General features: G+C 42.0%; 1 protein-coding gene across 3 annotated transcripts in view; it reads right to left on the minus strand.

Moving 5' to 3' along the window:
* Positions 1-21197, minus strand: part of LOC129853969 (cadherin-23-like) — a 565813-nt gene that overhangs the window by 19188 nt on the left and 525428 nt on the right. For all 3 annotated transcript variants that reach the window (XM_055920546.1, XM_055920536.1, XM_055920554.1), the window contains 13 exons: positions 20637-20814; positions 20124-20335; positions 19589-19783; positions 19126-19239; positions 15696-15825; positions 15231-15494; positions 14951-15112; positions 14323-14579; positions 14043-14140; positions 8058-8258; positions 3025-3065; positions 2819-2879; positions 2472-2601 (listed from right to left, as the gene is read on the minus strand). In XM_055920546.1, the coding sequence (XP_055776521.1) occupies positions 2472-2601; positions 2819-2879; positions 3025-3065; positions 8058-8258; positions 14043-14140; positions 14323-14579; positions 14951-15112; positions 15231-15494; positions 15696-15825; positions 19126-19239; positions 19589-19783; positions 20124-20335; positions 20637-20814 (2043 nt within the window). The remainder of the gene's footprint in view (positions 1-2471; positions 2602-2818; positions 2880-3024; positions 3066-8057; positions 8259-14042; positions 14141-14322; positions 14580-14950; positions 15113-15230; positions 15495-15695; positions 15826-19125; positions 19240-19588; positions 19784-20123; positions 20336-20636; positions 20815-21197) is intronic.

Below are 21197 nucleotides of genomic sequence, written 5' to 3' on the forward strand. Positions count from 1 at the left end.
TAGTATGGTGACAACGATGTAGGCTGTGTTTAGCGGTTATAATATGGTTTTGCCACCTGGTCTCATACAGCTGATGCGTTGTGCATTGAAGTCCACAAGCGAAGGGAAAAGATAAGAGGAGAAGAGTGCATAGATCCGAGAAGGAATACAATATGGCTGCTATGAAAGTGAACTGTCTTTCCACGTGATCGGGGTGTATTCATTCCGCCAATTCTGTTGAAAGACATTTCTTAAATGGAAGCAAATGAAACGAAATGGGGATAAACATACCTGAATATGTCTAATAATAAAAATTATTGTTTGCAACTGTTGGACTTATGATTGCACCCTAGATCAGCTAGATACAGGAAAGTGTGAAAGAGCTATTAAATGTGTCACTGTCTGTCCATGTGTCACTGTCTGTCACCTCAAAACTTTCTGTCAAACCTGTGTGCACCAGGTTGTAAACTTTCATTCATAGGCTAGGTTGTAGGAACAATTAGAGTATCATGAAGTATCCTAAACATGTCAATGTTAAAATTAACTGGGTGAGTAGAATATGAATGACAGTCATCCAATATGCTGTAATAGAAATAAGGCCATGCCCATAAAAAAAGTGTTCTCCATCTTAAACGGCACCGCCGCTGTTTAACCTGTTGGGGATGGGGGCGCTGTTTAGACTATTTATGCTAATTTGGCTAATTTTTGAAACGGCTTCCCACAAAATCCTTGATCATACAATATGCATATTATTATTATTATTGGATAGAAAACAGTCTATAGTTTCTATAGGAGTTGAAATTTTGTCTCTAAGTGGAACAGAGCCCATTCTACAGCAATTTCCCTGACATGGAGTCAGATTTGAGAAATGTTGGCCACTTTTCTGAAGTCAGTTAAAAGGGCACTGTCATTGCTATGACTATACGGACACTTCTTACGTCTTCCCCTGGATGCCTTTACGTGATGACGATTCCAATGGGGTCGATTGCGCGTTCACAGGCCCTATAAATCAAAAAACCCTGTAGCTAGCAAGTCTTTCCTTGGTGCGTAACGCGCGTGCTGGACACCGACCCGCTCCTGTTCCAAGCGTTAGTTTAGCCTGTTATATTTCTCCGGTCATCTTTTCACTCGTTATAGGAGTTAAAAACATCATAAGGTAGTTAATTTAAAGCGTTTTATAGCAATTTATATCCGTTTAGTGCGATTTTGGGACATTTATTTTTGCAACGATGTGAAAAGTTGGGCACGCTTTTCAGTTCATCCCGAACGCAGTTGACATTTCCACATGGCAAGAGGACAGCTTTCCACCAAAAGACGATTTCTCCCAAGAAAGGATCCTTTGCCCAAGATACTGATGGAAGAACAGCTCAAGGTAGGACATTTTTATTATGATAAATCGTGTTTCTGTCGAAACATTTTAGTGGCTTAGGACGCCATGTTTTATGACGTAGCTTCGCTAGGTGCAAACTGTATTGAAAAGTAAGGATAAATTAAAAAATGTTATTACGCAATTGTATTAAGAATTAAATTGTCTATCAATCCCTGTCCACCCTATATTTTTTAGTCACGTTTATGAGTATTTATGTATAAGAGTAGATCACTGTCTAAGTGGCGCAAGGACTTTTTCTTTACCAGCTTGTCTACATTTCACATTGTCTAACCATGATTTTGGTGGCTAAATATAAACATTTGCGATCAAACTCTATATGGAATGTGTAATATGATGTTACAGGAGTGTCATCGGAAGAATTCTGAGAAGGTTAGTGAAAAAATTAATATCTTTTGGCGATGTTGACTTTTATCGCTCACTTTGGCTAGAATCAATGCTGGGCTGCTAATTGCTATGTGCTAAGCTAATATAACGATTTATTGTGTTTTCGCTGTAAGACACTTAGAAAATCTGAAATATTGTCTGTATTCACAGGATCTGTGTCTTTCGATTCGTGTATGCTGTGTATTTTTACGAAATGTTTGATGATTAGTAAGTAGGTAAACACGTTGCTCTAAGTAGTTTTTCTATTCCATTTGTGATGGTGGGTGCAATTGTAAACTATGAAGTCTACCTGAAATATGCACTTTTTTCTAACAAAACCTATCCCATACCATAAATATGTTATCAGACTGTCATCTGATGAGTTTTTTTGTTGGTTAGGGGCTATAAATATCTTAGTTTAGCCGAATTGGTGATGGCTACTGGTGTTGGTGGACAAATAAAAGATGGTGGATTATGCTAATGTGTTTTTAGGTAATAGATGTACATCTTTACATATTGTGTCTTCCCTGTAAAACATTTTAAAAATCGGAAATGTTGACTGGATTCACAAGATCTGTGTCTTTCATTAGCTGTATTGGACTTTAATGTGTGAAAGTTAAATATTTTAAAAAAATATTTTTTTTGAATTTCGCGGCACTGGTTTTTCAGTGGGGGGGGGGGGGGGGGGGGGTGCCGCTAGCGCCACGCTGATCCTAGACAGGTTAATAGCTGTACTCACGTGAGTAGGAGCAGGGCTGTTCCACAGGTCAGTGACCTCACTGAGGTTTTCCGGCAGGTCGTCTTCATGCTCTGCCTGGGCAGCTAGCTCCAGGTTCCGACAGAACGGGTCTAGCCACACAGGGTTGGCCCTGAGAGTCAACAACAGTCTTAGCTATAACCTTACCCAGCTAACACTTCATCAGTCTTATTAAATATTGTATACACAACTGTCAGATATTTAAGATCAGCACTGCATGTATCTGTGAACCTGCAAAAGGAATATGCACTTGACTCAATAACATGAGTCAAGTGCAATAAAGTACTGTAAGTTTTAAAATGCATAGACACTGTAATCTATTGTCTCACCCCTCAAATGAGTATTTATTGGTGTTGGGCAAATCCAGGATGTCCATGAGATTTTGCTTCCCTGGAAGACAGAAGACAAACGGGTGAATTATGAAGTACAAGCACACACACACGTACACACACACACAGCTAGTCAAACTAGACCATAGTTTGCCACATCCTGCTGTTAGGCTTGCAGGGACTTTCCCCTCGGTGCTGTCTCTCACCTGTGGATCCTGCTACAATGGCTTTGAGCTTCCTCTTGTGTCTGTAGCATAGAAAAACACACAGACAGGTGGTGAGACGTTCAACATGTTGACATAGCCATGTCAAAGTATCTATCATAGCCAGTTTGAAGTAACACCATTACAAATTCCATTGAAATGAAAAACATGTTTAACCTGTTTGGGCTGCAGGGGCAGTATTGAGTAGCCTGGATAAAAGGTGCCCATTTCAAACGGCCTCGTACTCAATTCTTGCTCGTACAATATGCATATTATTATTACTATTGGACAGAAAACACTCTAGTTTCTACAACCGTTTGAATTATATCTGTGAGTAAAACAGAACTCATTTTGCAGCAAACTTCCTGACAGGAAGTGGAAAATCTGAAATCGATGCTCTGTTCTAGGGCCTGCCTATAAATCTGCTTGATATGTATTAGTATACATGCACTTCATACGCCTTCCACTAGATGTCAACAGGCAGTGAGAGAAGAAATGGAGTGTATAACTTGATCTGAGGTCGAATAAAAGCTCTTGGCATGACGTGACACCAATTTCCTGTTTTCTGGAACGCGCGAGAAGGGACCTGGTATTGCCTTCTGAAAAGCTGTCGTTATAGACGACTAATATCTCCGGCTTTGATTTTATTTGATAAATGTGACAATATCATCGTAAAGTATGTTTTTTCAATATAGTTTTATTAGATTATTGAAATTTTTTCGGGACGTTAGGCGTGTTGCTTTGTCTGCGTTTGTTCACGAAGGAGAGCTTCGCGCCACTTTGCTAGCTTTCCGTGCTAATTGACTGGAGAAGAGGACATTCTAAAACCAAACAACGATTGTTCCCGACAAAGGACCCCTTGTACAACCTTCTGATGGAAGATCATCAAAAGTAGGACCCATTTTATGATGCTATTTCATATATCTGTCGAACATGTGTACTAGTAGTTTGCGCCCAGATTTTGGGCACTCTCTCGCTATAACTAAGCTGGATGTCGTAATGAAGTTATTTTTAGAATTCTAACACGGCGATTGCATTAAGAACTAGTGTATTCTATCATTTCCTATACAACATGTATTTTTTAGTAACGTTTATGAATAGTTATTTGGTCAGAATAGTTGAGTGTCATAAAAATATCCAGACATTCTGGGAAAAAGCTGCTACGTTAGCACAATGTATAACCACTGATTTCAGCTCTAAATATGCACATTTTTGAACAAAACATAAGTGTATGTATAACCTGATGTTATAGGACTGTCATCTGATGAAGCTTATCAAGGTTAGTAAAAAATTATATATATCTTTTGCTGGTTTGTTACGATCGCTAACTTTTGCTGCTGGTAAATGGCTTGTGTTTCTGGCTATTGTGGTAAGCTAATATAATGCTATATTGTGTTTTCGCTGTAAAACACTTAAGAAATCGGAAATATTGGCTGGATTCACAAGATGCCTGTCTTTCATTTGCTGTACACCATGTATTTTTCAGAAATGTTTTATGATGAGTATTTAGGTATTTCACGTTGGTGTCTGTAATTACTCTGGCTGCTTCGGTGCTATTTGTGACGGTAGCTGTGATGGTAGCTGCAATGTAAAACTGATTTATACCTCACATATGCAAATTTTTCGAACAAAACATAGATTTATTGTATAACATGTTATAAGACTGTCATCTGATGAAGTTGTTTCTTGGTTAGTTTGGTTGGTTCTTGGTTAGTTAGGTTGGTTTTGTGCATGCTACCTGTGCTGTGAAAAATGTCTGTCCTTTTTTGTATTTGGTGGTGAGCTAACATAAATATACGTGGTGTTTTCGCTGTAAAACATTTAAAAAATCGGACATGTTGGCTGGATTCACAAGATGTTTATCTTTCATTTGCTGTATTGGACTTGTTAATCTGAGAAAGTTAAATATTTCTAAAAAAAAAAAAATTAATTTCGCGCCCTGCACTTGAAGTGGCTGTTGTCATATTGTGCCCGGCTTCGGGCTTGAAGTTAATAGACTATTGAGATGAACTGAAAAGAGCAATCTATACTTTGATACACAAGAACATATTGTAAAATGAAGTGGTTAAGTATGAGTAAGCTTATTGGATTGTATAAGTTAAAGTGGATCAGTATGCTATGTTTGACAATGAGGGTGAAAGGGTGACAGAGGGTGGTGCGAACAGCCATCCAGGGCCATCCAGGACCTCTATATCAGGCGGTGCCAGAAGAAGGCCCAAAAAATTGCCAAAGATTCCAGCCACCCAAGCCATAGACTGTTCACTCTGCTACCGTCTGGAAAACTGTACCGGAGCATCTTGTCTCGGACCAACAGGCTCCAAGACACCTTCTACCCCCGAAAAGACTACCAGAATGCTAGATAGTTTGGGTACCATTAATTGACTATCTGCACTGACCCTACGTACACTCACTAGACTACACAAACCATATACATTGACACTCCCACACAAAAGCCACACACATTCACGCACACTACATACGCTCACACACACATTACACACACACACAGACCAACACAACACAAACACACATACATACATATTACACACACACGCACACACTTTTACACTCATCAGTTGCTGTTGCTAGTTTATTTATTTTCCTTGTATTATTTATCCTGATGACTAGACACTTAACCCTGCTGTCATGTACATATAGCATCTACATCAAATACTTCACACCTCTGCACATTGATTTGTACTGGTACTCCCTGTATATACAGTTGAAGTCGGAAGTTTACATACATCTTAGCCAAATACATTTAAACTCCGTTTTTCACAATTCCTGACATTTAATCAGAGTAATTAGGATAGGACAGTTAGGATCACCACTTTATTTCAAGAATGTGAAATGTCAGAATAATAGTAGAGAGAATGATTTATTTCAGCTTTTATTTCTTTCATCACATTCCCAGTGGGTCAGAAGTTTACATACACTCAATTAGTATTTGGTAGCATTGCCTTTAAATTGTTTAACTTGGGTCAAACATTTCGGGTAGCCTTCCACAAGCTTCCCACAATAAGTTGGTTGAATTTTGGCCCATTCCTCCTGACCGAGCTAGTGTAACGGAGTCAGGTTTGTAGGCCTCCTTGCTCGCACACGCTTTTTCAGTTCTGCCCACAAATTTTCTATGGGATTGAGGTCAGGCCGTTGTGATGGCCACTCCAGTACCTTGACTTTGTTGTCCTTAAGCCATTTTGCCACAACTTTGGAAGTATGCTTGGGGTCATTGTCCATTTGGAAGACCCATTTGTGACCAAGCTTTAACTTCCTGACTGATGTCTTGAGATGTTGCTTCAATATATCCACATAATTTCCCTGCCTCATGATGCCATCTATTTTGTGAAGTGCACCAGTCCCTCCTGCAGCAAAGCAGCCCACAACATGATACTGCCACCCCCGTGCTTCACGGTTGGGATGATGTTCTTCGGCTTGCAAGCGGCCCCCTTTTTTCTCCAAACATAACGATGGTCAGTATGGCCAAACGAGTAGGACTCGTTTTACTGTGGATACAGATAGGTATGAACCTGTTTCCTCCAGCATCTTCACAAGGTCCTTTGCTGTTGTTCTGGGATTGATTTGCACCTTCTGCACCAAAGTATGTTCATCTCTGGCAGAAAGAACGCGTCTTGTTCCTAAGCAGTATGACAGCTGCGTGGTCCCATGGTGTTTATACTTGCGAACTATTGTTTATACAAATGAACGTGGTACCTTGAGGTGTTTGGAAATTGCTCCCAAGGATGAACCAGACTTGTGGAGGTCTCCAATATTTTTTCAGAGGTCTTGACTGATTTCTTTAGATGTTCTCATGATGTCAAGCAAAGGGTTTAAAGGTAGGCAATGAAATACATCCACAGGTACACCTCCAATTGACTCAAATGATGTCAATTAGCCTATCAGAAGCTTCTAAAGCCATGACATTATTTTATGGAATTTTCCAAGCTGTTTATAGGCACAGTCAACTTAGTGTATGTGTAAATCAACTGCTCGGCCCACAACCGTAAGGCTCTCCAGAGGGTAGTGAGGTCTGCACAACGCATCACCGGGGGCAAACTACCTGCCCTCCAGTACACCTACACCACCCGATGTCACAAGAAGGCCAAAAAGATCAAGGACAACAACCACCTGAGCAACTGCCTGTTCACCCCGCTATCATCCAGAATGCGAGGTCAGTACAGGTGCATCAAAGCTGGGACAGAGAGACTGAAAAACAGCTTCTATCTCAAAGCCATCAGACTGTTAAACAGCTATCACTAACATTGAGTGGCAGCTACCAATATACTGACTCAAATATCTAGCCACTTTAAAAATTGGATGTAATAAAATGTATCACTAGTCACTTTAAATAATGCCACTTTATATAATGTTTACATACCCTACATGACTCATCTCATATGTATATACTGTACTCTATACCATCTACTGCATCTTGCCTATGCCGTTCGGCCATCGCTCATCCATATATTTATATGTACATATTCTTATTCATTCCTTTACACTTGTGTGTGTGTATAAGGTAGTTGTTGTGAAATTGTTAGATTACTTGTTAGATATTACTCCACGATCGGAACTAGAAGCACAAGCATTTCACTACACTCGCATTAACATCTGCTAACCATGTGTGTATGACCAATAAAATTTGTTTTGATGTCAATTTCTGACCCACTGGAATTGTGATACAGTGAAATAATATGTCTGTAAACAGTTGTTGGAACAATTACTTGTGTCATCCACAAAGTAGATGTCCAAACCGACTTGCCAAAACTATAGTTTGTCAACAAGACATTTGTGGAATGGTAGAAAAACTAGTTGTAATGACTCCAACCTAAGTGTATGTAAACTTTAGACTTCAACTGTAGCGCCAATCTTGTGTATTTTATTTTATTCCTCTTGCGTTACAATTGTATTTTTTTTCTTTAACTCTGCATTGTTGGGAAGGGCTCGTAAGCTAGCATTTCACTGTAAATTCTACATTAATTGTATTCGGCGCATGTGACAAATAAAATGTGATTTGAATTAGAGTGGGAGGCTCTTACACTGTGCGATAGTACCAGTTCATGAAGATGAATGACATGGCTGCCAAGAAGAGCAACACAGCTAAGATAATGATGGCCATCTGTAGCGTAGTGAGATCATCAGGTGCTCTCCCGCTGACGGCAGGCTGGACATCCAGGATGTTGTAATTCCTGAACAGTTTCTTCAGCTGTTCCTTGTTCTCATCAATCATCTGAATCACCCTGTCCATCACAAGACCAGGGAAGGAGAGACAATGGGCTCAGCACAAAGAGGAGTATACTTATACCACATATTTTTTGTGTAGTAACAATGTAATGACATAGAAATATAATTACTATGATGGGTTCTGACACCTAAACTTGAAATAATGAGTGCCATAGTCTGGTTTCTACACCAGAAGTTAATGGTTATCTGTAGGAGGAATGTTTATGGTGTGCCAATTAAGCTTGGAATGTACTGAGTAAAGGAAAGGCAATCACATTGTTGCAGTCACTGATAAGGGTGGAGGGAGGTGGTTTAGTGAGGAATGGGGATCGAGGTCAGGTCAAATTAAGGGAGAAGGAACAGTTTTTTGGCCGCATCACTTAACTTACTGCCTAGCAATAAAGCTGTACTTTTTAGAGGGAAGAAGGACACCACACCCAAATTGGGATATACAGTGGGGAGAACAAGTATTTGATACACTGCTGATTTCGCAGGTTTTCCTACTTACAAAGCATGTAGAGGTCTATAATTTTTTATCATAGGTACACTTCAACAGTGAGAGACGGAATCTAAAACAAAAATCCTGAAAATCACATTGTATGATTTTTAAGTAATTAATTAGCATTTTATTACATGACATAAGTATTTGATACATCAGAAAAGCAGAACTTAATATTTGGTACAGCAACCTTTGTTTGCAAATACAGAGATCATACGTTTCCTGTAGTTCTTGAACAGGTTTGCACACACTGCAGCAGGGATTTTGGCCCACTCCTCCATACAGACCTCCAGATCCTTCAGGTTTCGGGGCTGTCGCTGGGCAATACGGACTTTCAGCTCCCTCCAAAGACTTTCTATTGGGTTCAGGTCTGGAGACTGGCTAGGCCACTCCAGGACCTTGAGATGCTTCTTACGGAGCCACTCCTTAGTTGCCCTGGCTGTGTGTTTCAGGTCGTTGTCATGCTGGAAGACCCAGCCACGACCCATCTTCAATGCGACTTACTGAGGGAAGGAGGTTGTTGACCAAGATCTCACGATACATGGCCCCATCCATCCTCCCCTCAATACGGTGCAGTCGTCCTGTCCCCTTTGCAGAAAAGCATCCCCAAAGAATGATGTTTCTACCTCCATGCTTCACGGTTGGGATGGTGTTCTTGGGGTTGTACTCATCCTTCTTCTTCCTCCAAACACGGCGAGTGGAGTTTAGACCAAAAAGCTCTATTTTTGTCTCATCAGACCACATGACCGTCTCCCATTCCTCCTCTGGATCATCCAGATGGTCATTGGCAAACTTCAGACGGGCCTGGACATGCGCTGGCTTGAGCAGGGGGACCTTGCGTGCGCTGCAGGATTTTAATCCATGACGGCGTAGTGTGTTACTAATGGTTTTCTTTGAGACTGTGGTCCCAGCTCTCTTCAGATCATTGACCAGGTCCTGCCGTGTAGTTCTGGGCTGATCCCTCACCTTCCTCATGATCATTGATGCCCCACGAGGTGAGATCTTGCATGGAGCCCCAGACCGAGGGTGATTGACCGTCATCTTTAACTTCTTCCATTTTCTAATAATTGCGCCAACAGTTGTTGCCTTCTCACCAAGCTGCTTGCCTATTGTCCTGTAGCCCATCCCAGCATTGTGCAGGTCTACAATTTTATCCCTGATGTCCTTACACAGCTCTATGGTCTTGGCCATTGTGGAGAGGTTGGAGTCTGTTTGATTGAGTGTGTGGACAGGTGTCTTTTATACAGGTAACAAGTTCAAACAGGTGCAGTTAATACAGGTAATGAGTGGAGAACAGGGGGGCTTGTTAAAGAAAAACTAACAGGTCTGTGAGAGCTGGAATTCTTACTGGTTGGTAGGTGATCAAATACTTATGTCTGCAATAAAATGCTAATTAATTACTTAAAAATCATACAATGTGATTTTCTGGATTTTTGTTTTAGATTCCGTCTCTCACAGTTGAAGTGTACCTATGATAAAAATGACAGTCCTCTACATGCTTTGTAAGTAGGAAAACCTGCAAAATCGGCAGTGTATCAAATACTTGTTCTCCCCACTGTATATACTCGGGCTGGTGGAAACATATATTTTATTTATATTTATTGCACATTTTTTTTTTATTTTCTTAATATTGCGGAAAGATTGTTGCTTCCATCAATGTAATTGTCTGCATCATTTCCAATCCCCCATGTATTTTTTTGGTAAAAATATATATACATACACGTACATATGCATACATAAACGTTCATATATATATATATATACACATATATACATACATACATGTACATACCAATACATATACAAATGCATACATAAATATGCACATATATACATACATACACATACCTACAGTTGAAGTCGGAAGTTTACATACATCTTTGCCAAATACATTTAAACTCAGTTTTTCACAATTCCTGACATTTAATCCGAGTAAAAATTCCCTATCTTAGGTCAGTTAGGATCACCACTTTATTTCAAGAATGTGAAATGTCAGAATAATAGTGGAGAGAATGATTTATGTCAGCTTTTATTTCTTTTCATCACATTCCCCATGGGTCAGAAGTTTACATACACTCAATTAGTATTTGGTAACATTGCCTTTAAATTGTTTAACGTGGGTCAAATGTTTCAGGTAGCCTTCCACAAGCTTCCCACAATAAGTTGGGTGAATTTTGGCCCATTCCTCCTGACAGAACTGGTGTAATTTAGTCAGGTTTGTAGGCCTCCTTGCTCGCACATGCTTTTTCAGTTCTGCCCACACATTTTCTGTAGTATTGAATTCAGGGCTTTGTGATGGCCACTCCAATACCTTGACTTTGTTGTCCTTAAGCCATTTTGCCACAACTTTGGAAGTATGCTTGGGGTCATTGTCCATTTGGAAGACCCATTTGTGACCAAGCTTTAACTTCCTGACTGATGTCTTGAGATGTTGCTTCAATATATCCACATCATTTCCCTGCCTCATGATGCCATCTATTTTGTGAAGTGCCCCAGTCCTTCCTGCAGCAAAGCACCCCCACATCATGATGCTGCCACCCCCGTGCTTCACGGTTGGGATGGTGTTCTTCGGCTTGCAAGCCTCCCCCTTTTTCCTCCAAACATAATGATGGTCATTATGGCCAAACAGTTCTATTTTTGTTTCATCAGACCAGAGGACATTTCTCCGAAAAGTACGATCTTTGTCCCCCTGTCCAGTTGCAAACCGTAGTCTGTCTTTTTTATGGCGGTTTTGGAGCAGTGACTTCTTCCTTGCTGAGCGGCCATTCAGGTTATGTCAATATAGGACTCGTTTTACTGTGGATATAGATACTTTTGTACCCGTTTCCTCCAGCATCTTCACAGGGTCCTTTGCTGTTGTTCTGGGATATTTTTGCACTTTTTCGCACCAAAGTACATTCATCTCTAGGAGACAGAACGCGTCTCCTTCCTAAGCGGTATGGCGGCTGCGTGGTCCCATAGTCTTTATACTTGCGGACTATTGTTTGTACAGATGAACGTGTTACCTTCAGGCGTTTGGAAATTGCTCCCAATGATGAACCAGACTTGTGGAGGTCTACACTTTTTTTCAGAGGTCTTGGCTGATTTCTTTTGATTTTCCCATGATTTCAAGCAAAGAGGCACTGAGTTTGAAAGTAGGCCTTCAAATACATCCACAGGTACACCTCCAATTGACTCAAATGATGTCAATTAGCCTGTCACAAGCTTCTAAACCCATGACAACATTTTCTGGAATTTTCCAAGCTGTTTAAAGGCACAGTCAACTTAGTGTTTGTAAACTTCTGACCTACTGGAATTGTGATAAAGTGAATTAAAAGTGAAATAATCTGTCTGTGAACAATTGTTGGAAAAATACTTGTGTCATACAAGTAGATGTCCTAGCCGACTTGCCAAACCTATAGTTTGTTAACAAGAAATTTGTGGAGTGGTTGAAAAACGAGTTTTAATGACTCCAACCTAAGTGTATGGAAACTTCCGACTTCAACTGTATTTACATATACATACTTTTCTTTAGAATATACCTTTATCATTCCCCGCAAACCTTACCACCCTTCCCCAATTCGAGTAAACTAATAAACAATAACACTTAGGCTTCTACCTTCAGTTTATACATATTATACACATTTTACAGACACAATCTATTTTACAATAGTTATATTTTGTTTGTTTTTAGTCCTTCCTCTATTTCTGATGTCCATCCAGTTAGATTTATTTTTGTAACTGCTATTTCTCAACATTTCTGAACCTATATATATTTTACAGCCCCTGTATGTTTTACATTGGTTATCTTGTTATTTGCCCCACCCTTCAGCTCCATTCAACCCCTCCCATCTATCTCTTAACACCATCCATTTTGGATTTCTATTTGCCATATATTTTTCAAATTTGCTGTGATGCTTCACAAAAGTACTGAACCTTTCTATTCTCATAGCTTCAGATTGTAAATTAAAGATAAACATTTTTGCTAAAATAATTATTATATTATTGATTGATTGATTGACTATGGCTTTTCAAATCACCCAGTATTGCTATCTGCAGTGTTAGTTCTAGGCAAATGTCGCAATTCTTCAGCCATTCCTGGACCTGTGACCAAAAACGAGCTACATATGGACAGTACCAAAATCTAATGACTCTGCTTCCTCACAGCAAAATCTGCAGAGCTGGGAAGATTGTATCCCCCATATATATAACATTCTATTGGTTGCAAGAATTTTGTATAGTAATTTAAATTGAAAAATTTGAAGTTTTGAATCTGGCGTTGTTTTGCGTGTCAATTCATAAACCATGTGCCATGGAATGGGTATATCGAAAATCTCTTCCCAACTATTTTGCAATTTATATGGCACAGCTGTCAATTTTTTGGTCCTTAAAAGGAAATTGGTATATGCTTTTATTTATCACACTTTTCTTTAACCATTTATGTTCTTTAATGTAGGGCCGACAGACAAGTTCCTTACTTTTTCCCCCTTCTACTTGCCTCTTCCATTTTTGTGGTAATGCTGCAATTAGTTGGTTGTAATTTTGGGTAGAGCAGACAATTCCATATGTCTGTGTTAGCTGCATGTGTGACATAACTCCACCAGTCCTATTTATGATATAATTCACAAAATTCATTTTTTTTTTTTAACATTTCATAGAAAAATATATATTTTTTTAAAAATCAATTCGGATTTGAGTTTAACCATAATATTTGTTGTATTATTTGTTCTGTCTTTTCAGGTGGATTAAACTGAAATTGCAACCAACTTTCTAAGAATTGCTTGAAAAATAACGATATTTTGGAGAATATTTCCTTTTCAAACAACCGAAAGTGAGCAGTTGTAATCTGAATTAAGTGAAAAAGGCCATTCTTGAACATGGGGTGAGACATTCCCACCAATCTACTAGAGAACCAGTTTGGATTTAAGTATAACTTTGTATGACTGATGCCTTTAGAGAGAGGTCTAATGCTTTAATATTTAATCATTTCTGCCCTCCAAATACATATTGATTATATAAATAGGCCCTTTAATTTTGTGTGGCTTGCCATTCCTAATAAAATGTATTATTTTTTGTTCATATAATTTAAAAAGCATGTCACTAGGTGTAGGCAAAACCATAAGCAAATAGGTAAACTGTGATATGACTAAAGAGTTAAATCAGGGTGATTTGTCTTTGTTTGGAAACATGTCTTTGTCTTATGCAGCTGTATGACCCAGTGGGTGAATAAACTTGGTATGTGAAAGGGGACTGTCCGTTCTACTAATTATATTTCTATAGGTAATATCATGATAATAAACTATACTGCCAGGCAGCAACTGACTTTTCCACGTCCAGGATGCGGTTGGTGTGCTTGTTGACCACGTGTATGAGCACATCTGTCTGGGCAAAGTTCACTCTGCCCTTCTTGTCCACGTGGAACTGAGCAGAAACAGAGGAAAGGAATGACAAAGGGGCTTAGTGGGAGATAAACATTTCATACGTAATTTTATACACTCACATGCACAATCAATCAATCAAGTTTATTTTATATAGCCCTTCGTACATCAGCTAATATCTCGAAGTGCTGTACAGAAACCCAGCCTAAAACCCCAAACAGCTACCTGCACATCGTCCGTGTTGACTATGGCTCCGGTGATGTTGGACAGCAGGTTGATAAACTCCTCCTGGAACTGTCGTACCCGCTCTGGTATCTCGTTGATGACGATCTTCACCCGCTGGTCGTCCCGCAGGATGTAGATGCCCACCATGGCGATGTCGCTGTGGCCCGCCAGGTCCCGTGCCAACACCTCCACCACGAAGTAGCCCGGGTCGTAAGCCGTGAACAGGTCAAAGGTACGGATGATCCCATCTGTCTCTCCTAAGGGTTATCAACAGGTTCAGGGCCAATTCCACTGTGATTCAAATCAATATTTAGAATTGAAACATTTTTCCCCTATAGGTGGGGGTTATCAACATTGTTGGAGCTCAATTCCATTTCAATTATGTCAATATTTAGTCAATTCATCACCTTAACTGAAATAGAATTGATCCCAACCTTGGTTATCAAGGAAAAATAGGCAGAGAAGGTTAACAACAGGCCAGGGGCAAATTCCTTTTCAATTCAATTAATCTCCTCAATTCTGAATTGAAATTGAATTGATTCTAACATTGGTTATCAAGGATTAACAAGGGATACTATACAAACACAGAGGAGATAATAGTCATGCTAGGCAGTAGGCAGTGACTGACCTATGATGAAGCCGTTTCCTATGTCCTCAGTGTCATTGGACTGGAGTTTAATGTAGCGGATGGACAGGACATGGTACAGCACCAGGCTGTTGTTCCCTACATCGTTGTCTATGGCCTGTACCCGAATCAGATCTGAGCCTACCTTGGCATCAGCAGCCACACCTGAGAGAGAGAAAGAGATAGAGAGAGGGGGAATGAAAGCGAGAGAATGCACATAGACACACAACCTCAACACACACACACACACACATTTATCCCTCCCACAGTTTATGTACAGTACCTGTAGTGTACTCTAGCTTGGTGAAGCGTGGTGGCTGGTCGTTGATGTCCTCCAGGTAGATTCTGACCTCCTCCAGGGTTGGGTCACGGCTGGGGTCAAGTGCTCTTCCCCAGGCTGACCTTTGACCCCTAGCAGGGGCCCAGTTCCTGTGGCTGGAGGCCTTGACGATGATGGAGTACACTGAGATGTTCTCACGGTCCAGATCCTTCTTCACCTTCAGTACGCCCCCTGGGCTCAGGCCAAAGTTACCTTCAGTATCTCCCCCTATAAGGGCACGATTGGAAATCAGTGTTACATCCATATTCAATAGACAGCAGCACCAACATGCAGCAACCAAAGATATATTGAATTATTCCGTATTAGTACTACTGGACTGATATTTATGCATTGTCCGATATGGATGAATCAGTGTGTCTATTTGTGTCTGTGTGTGTAGTGTAGTGTTGTGTTGTTCTCTCCACAGACCTGCTATGAAGAAGTAGACTACAGCGTTGGAGCCTTCATCTGCGTCCACAGCTCCTGTCACGTTACCCACTACTGTCCCTGGAGTAGAGTGCTCTAACACAGACAGAGTCTGGTACGGCAGGCTGCCTCGCTGAGAGTCAGACAGACAGACAGACAGACAGATGAGCACACACACACACACAGATACATGGGCAAGATGTAAGACAAAATCGTTACACATATGAAACATGCATCTTCTGTCCTGATCATTTCCACTTTCAGATTATGCCCACATTTTCAGACAGGTGTAGACAATTAAAAGATGCATTGTGATCCGATTGTGATAATATCTTCCAGACCCCCTCCGGAGGTAGTCAGGCATGCTTTGTATCTGGATGTCTTACAAGTGTACTGTAGATGGATCTGGACAGTGAAACCATTTAAAACATCATAATCATGCCTTCTAAAATCATTGACAGGTGGCACCATTTACATGTGTGTCACGCCCTGACCATAGAGAGCCCTTGGGGTTCTCTATGGTGTTGTAGGTCAGGGTGTGACTAGGGGGGTGTTCTAGTTTTCCTATATCTATGTTTGTTTTTGTTGTATGGTTCACAATTAGAGGCAGCTGATTGTTGTTGTCTCTAATTGGGGATCATACTTAAGTTCTCCATTGTTCCCACCTGGGTTGTGGGATATTGTTTGTGCATGTGCTTGTAGCACCACTACTTTCACGTTTCGTTGTTGGTTTATTGTTTTTGTGTTGTTTCACGGAAAATAAAGATGTAGAACTCTAATCACGCTGCACCTTGGTCCGTCCATTTTCACGAACGTGACAATATGGCATCAATTTGGGTCTTAGAATAAATAAATACTATTTTGAAATAATAGCTGTCAAATCATTTGCATACAGGGAGGGATCAGTAAAATGTGGTCAGAATGCGGACACAGTGGACAGATATGAGACACATTGTAATACCATCTGTAAGCATATATCTGAAATTATGGGCACAATCAGAATGTGGACAAAATCAGAACAAAGGACGCATGTTAGCGCTAGGTATAAACAAAGCTATTGACTAATATACAAACACAGTACAGTACACAACACTACCAAATAAAACAACTTTAATCACAGATAAACATCAAATATCTAGAGATTTAAAAAGGTGGTTTGATCACACAAAAATACTTGGTATAGAAAAAATATTATGGTAAGGTGTCACGTTCGTTGTATTGAGGAGACCAAGGCGCAGCGTGATATGAATACATACTTCTTTTAATTAAGAATAAACACTAAACAAACTAACAAAACGAATGTGAAGCTACGTATAATAAACCGAGTGCTGACAGGCAACTACACATAGACAAGAACCCACAAAACCAAAATGGAAAATGGCAACCCAATCAGAGACAACGATAAACAGCTGTCTCTGATTGGGAAACAATTCAGGCCACATTAGACCTACAATATGCCTAGACTAACAAACACCCCATGACATACAAAAACCCTAGACAAGACCAACAAGCATAACCACCCTCATCACACCCTGACCTGACCAAAATAATACAAAAAACATATAACTAAGGTCAGGGCGTGACAGTACCCCTCCCAAAGGTGCAGACTCCCGACCGCAAACCTGAACTTATAGGGGAGGGTCCGGATGGGCATCTAACCTCGGTGGCGGCTCTGGTTCTGGACGCCGCCCACCATCTTTACACTGGTCCCTCCACCTTTGTAGAGCTGAACCGTGACTCATTGCCGGAGGCTCTGGACTGCGGATCATTCCCAGAGACCCCTGGCTGGGGACCGTCGCTGGAGGCTCCGGACTGGGGACCGTCGTTGGAGGTTCCGGACTGTGGCCCGTCGTTGGAGGTTCCGGACTGTGGCCCATCGTTGGAGGTTCCGGACTGTGGCCCGTCGTTGGAGGTTCCGGACTGTGGCCCGTCGTTGGAGGTTCCGGACTGTGGCCCGTCGTTGGAGGTTCCGGACTGTGGCCCGTCGTTGGAAGTTCCGGACTGTGAAACGTCGCCGGAAGCTCCAGACTGGGTACTGTCGCCGGAAGCTCTGGACTGGGTACTGTCGCCGGAAGCTCTGGACTGGGTACTGTCGCCGGAAGCTCTGGACTGGGTACTGTCGCCGGAAGCTCTGGACTGGGTACTGTCGCCGGAAGCTCTGGACTGGGTACTGTCGCCGGAAGCTCTGGACTGGGTACTGTCGCCGGAAGCTCTGGACTATAGAAGCGCACTGGAAGCCTGATGCGTGGTGCCGGAACTGGTGGTACCGGGCTGAGGACACGCACCTCAAGGCGAGTGCGGGGAGGAGGAACAGGATGTGCTGGACTCTGGAGGCACACTGGAGGCCTGGTGCGTAGTGCCGGAACTGGTGGAACCGGGCTGGGGACATGCGAGTGCGAGGAGCAGGGACAGGACACACTGGGCCGTGGAGACGCATTGGATCTCTGGAACGTAGAGCTGGCTCAATGCGTCCTGGCTGGATGCCCATTCTAGAAATGCGAACTGGAGACACCGTGCACATCTCTGCATAACACGGTGCCTGACCAGTCACACGCTTCCCCCAGTAAGCACGAGGAGTTGGCTCAGGTCTGCAACCTGACTCAGCCAATCTCCTTGTGTGCCACCCCCCAAAAATGTATTGGGGCTGCCTCCTGGGCTTCCGTGCTAGCCATGTCCCCTCATATCTTCGCCGTTCCTCCTGCGCTGTTTCTACCTGCCTCCATGGCAGAGTCCTGTCCCCTCGCTACTTCTCTTCGTAGTATCGCCGTTCCGCCTTCGCTGCCTCTATCTCCACCTCCTTTTCACACTGCTTGGTCCTTTTTTGGTAGGTTCTTCTGTCACGTTCGTCATAGTGATGAGACCAAGGCGAAGCGTGGTATGCGTACATTCTAATTTATTAAATGAATGAACACTAAACAAACTAAACAAAAATAACAAAACGAACGTGAAGCTATATAACACAAGTGCTGACAGGCAACTACACATAGACAAGAACCCACGAAACCAAAATGGAAAATGGCAACCTAAATAGGATCCCCAATCAGAGACAACAATAAACAGCTGTCTCTGATTGGGAACCAATTCAGGCCACCATTGACCTACAATATGCCTAGACTAACAAACACCCCATGACATACAAAAACCCTAGACAAGTCAAATAAGCATACCCACCCTCATCACACCCTGACCTGACCAAAATAATACAGAAAACATAGATAGAACTAAGGTCAGGGCGTGACATAAGGTATCAAATGGTAAGGTATAAACCCAGAGTTATACTTATAGCTGAGGAGTCCAGGGCTATGTTTCATTGCAATAAGATGAGTCTGAATTAGGGCAGACTGGCGGGAATCTTCCTTGCATGAGACACCGCCCAGACTGACATCTTCCTTGCATGAGACACCGCCCAGCTCCCTAACTCTCCTCCACTCACCGGGGGCTTAAAGAAGACAGGCTCGTTGTCATCAATGTCCAACAGCGCAACCTGTAAGGGCTGGGTGGTCTCATAAGGCACGGGCTGACCCAGGTCATAGGCCACAACAATCAGCTGAGGGACAGGACACAGTCCTTAAGTCAGACATAAACAATACACATACATATGTATACACACATATAAACACACACACATAAACGCATGCATGCACACACACACATACACATACACACACACACAATACAAACACAATATACACACACTACATCACTGTGTAGGTTCATAAGTTGCATATCAGCTTGTTCATTCTTGTCTGGGCTGAATCCTGACATGAAATCCGGCAGGCCTACATCAAACTTGAATGCATATCTCCCATTGACATGAAGGTACACGTATGTTTCAAGTTGTCGCTAGCTACAAGTGCATATCTCAAGTTAGAATTGGGCCCAGTCAGTCCACTCACACTGTGCAGGGCCTGCTTCTCTCGGTCCAGTTTGATGGCGGTGGTGATGACTCCTGTAATAGCATCAATGTGGAAGTTATCCCAGTCTCTGTTCCCAGCTCCTGTCTGGAGGAAGGCATAGCGCACCTCTCCATTCACCCCTTCATCCCCATCTGTCGCAAACACCTCATACACCAGCAGGCCTGGGGGCTGCTCCTACAAGTGGGGAGGACAGACACATCATTGAGATTTTAGATATTCTGTTTGTATGCAACTGCAGAGAATTTTACATTAGCAATGTGTGTGTAGTGGAGCAACACATTCATACTGTACACGCACAAAAACAATTAATATGTTCATCAATTATTACTATCCTGCTAGGGACAACTAACAAACACCATACTGTTGCACCAGCAACATGCACATGCAAAAACACACACACACACACACACACACACACACACACACACACACACACACACACACACACACACACACACACACACACACACACACACACACACACACACACACACACACACACACACACACACACCTCCATGATGTGCATGATGGTGCCGTTGGTGGGCCTGACGAACATGGGCCTGTTGTCGTTGACGTCTATGATGATGATGTGTAAGGTTGCGGTGCCCCAGAGGGGTGGTCTGCCCTGGTCTGTAGCCACCACCGTCAAGTTAAAGTGCTCAAAGGACTGCAGCAGACGGAGAGAACGCACCAGACCTGTGTCAGCGTCCAGAGAGAAGGCATCTGATAACACCATAGAGACGGAGATAGAAAAAATAGTGAGAGAATGTAACAAACAGTTAATCAGAGGCAGGGAGAAAGTGAGACAAAACATGTAAATGTTAAACAGTGGGTATACAGGATTTTGTTCTAGCCCAGCACTAACACACTTGATTCAACTAATCAATTGGTCACGAAGATCATAATATGTTGAATTAGTGGTGTTAATGCTGGGCTGGAACAAAAGCCTCTCACAGTATAGATGATGGTAAGGGTGTGTGTGTGTGTGTGTGTGTGTGTGTGTGTGTGTGGGGGGGGCTCCAACCTGCCCCCGGGCCCTGCATGCTGTAAGAGAGCAGGCCGTTCTGCCCCTCGTCCAAGTCAGTGGCAGTCAGCGTGATCACAGACGTCCCACTGGGCTCGTTCTCAAACACACTGGTCTCAAAGATCCGCTCTGAGAAACGCGGACGGAAGTCATTCACATCCAGAACGGTCACCAAGACCTGAGAGAGACAGAAAAATATTATGTGGTCCTGTGTAGATCAGTTAGTAAGAGTGTGGCTGGCGCAAGCAATACCAATGTTGTGGTGTCAGGCCCCACAGGGATCATAATAAACATACTACCAATGCTGTGATATATTTTGAATGTACACTACCGTTCAAAAGTTTGGGGTCACATAGACATGTCCTTGTTTAAGTACATTAGAGTTTCTAGTTTGAGAAATAGATGCCTCACAAGTCCTCAACTGGCAGCTTAATTAAATAGTTCCAGCAAAATACCAGTCTCAACGTCAACAGTGAAGAGGCGACTCCGGGATGCTGGCATTCTAGGCAGAGTTGCAAAGAAAAAGCCATATCTCAGACTGGCCAATATAAAGAAGAGATT

Source organism: Salvelinus fontinalis, chromosome 1, assembly GCF_029448725.1.
Source record: "Salvelinus fontinalis isolate EN_2023a chromosome 1, ASM2944872v1, whole genome shotgun sequence".
Classification (NCBI taxonomy): domain Eukaryota; kingdom Metazoa; phylum Chordata; class Actinopteri; order Salmoniformes; family Salmonidae; genus Salvelinus; species Salvelinus fontinalis.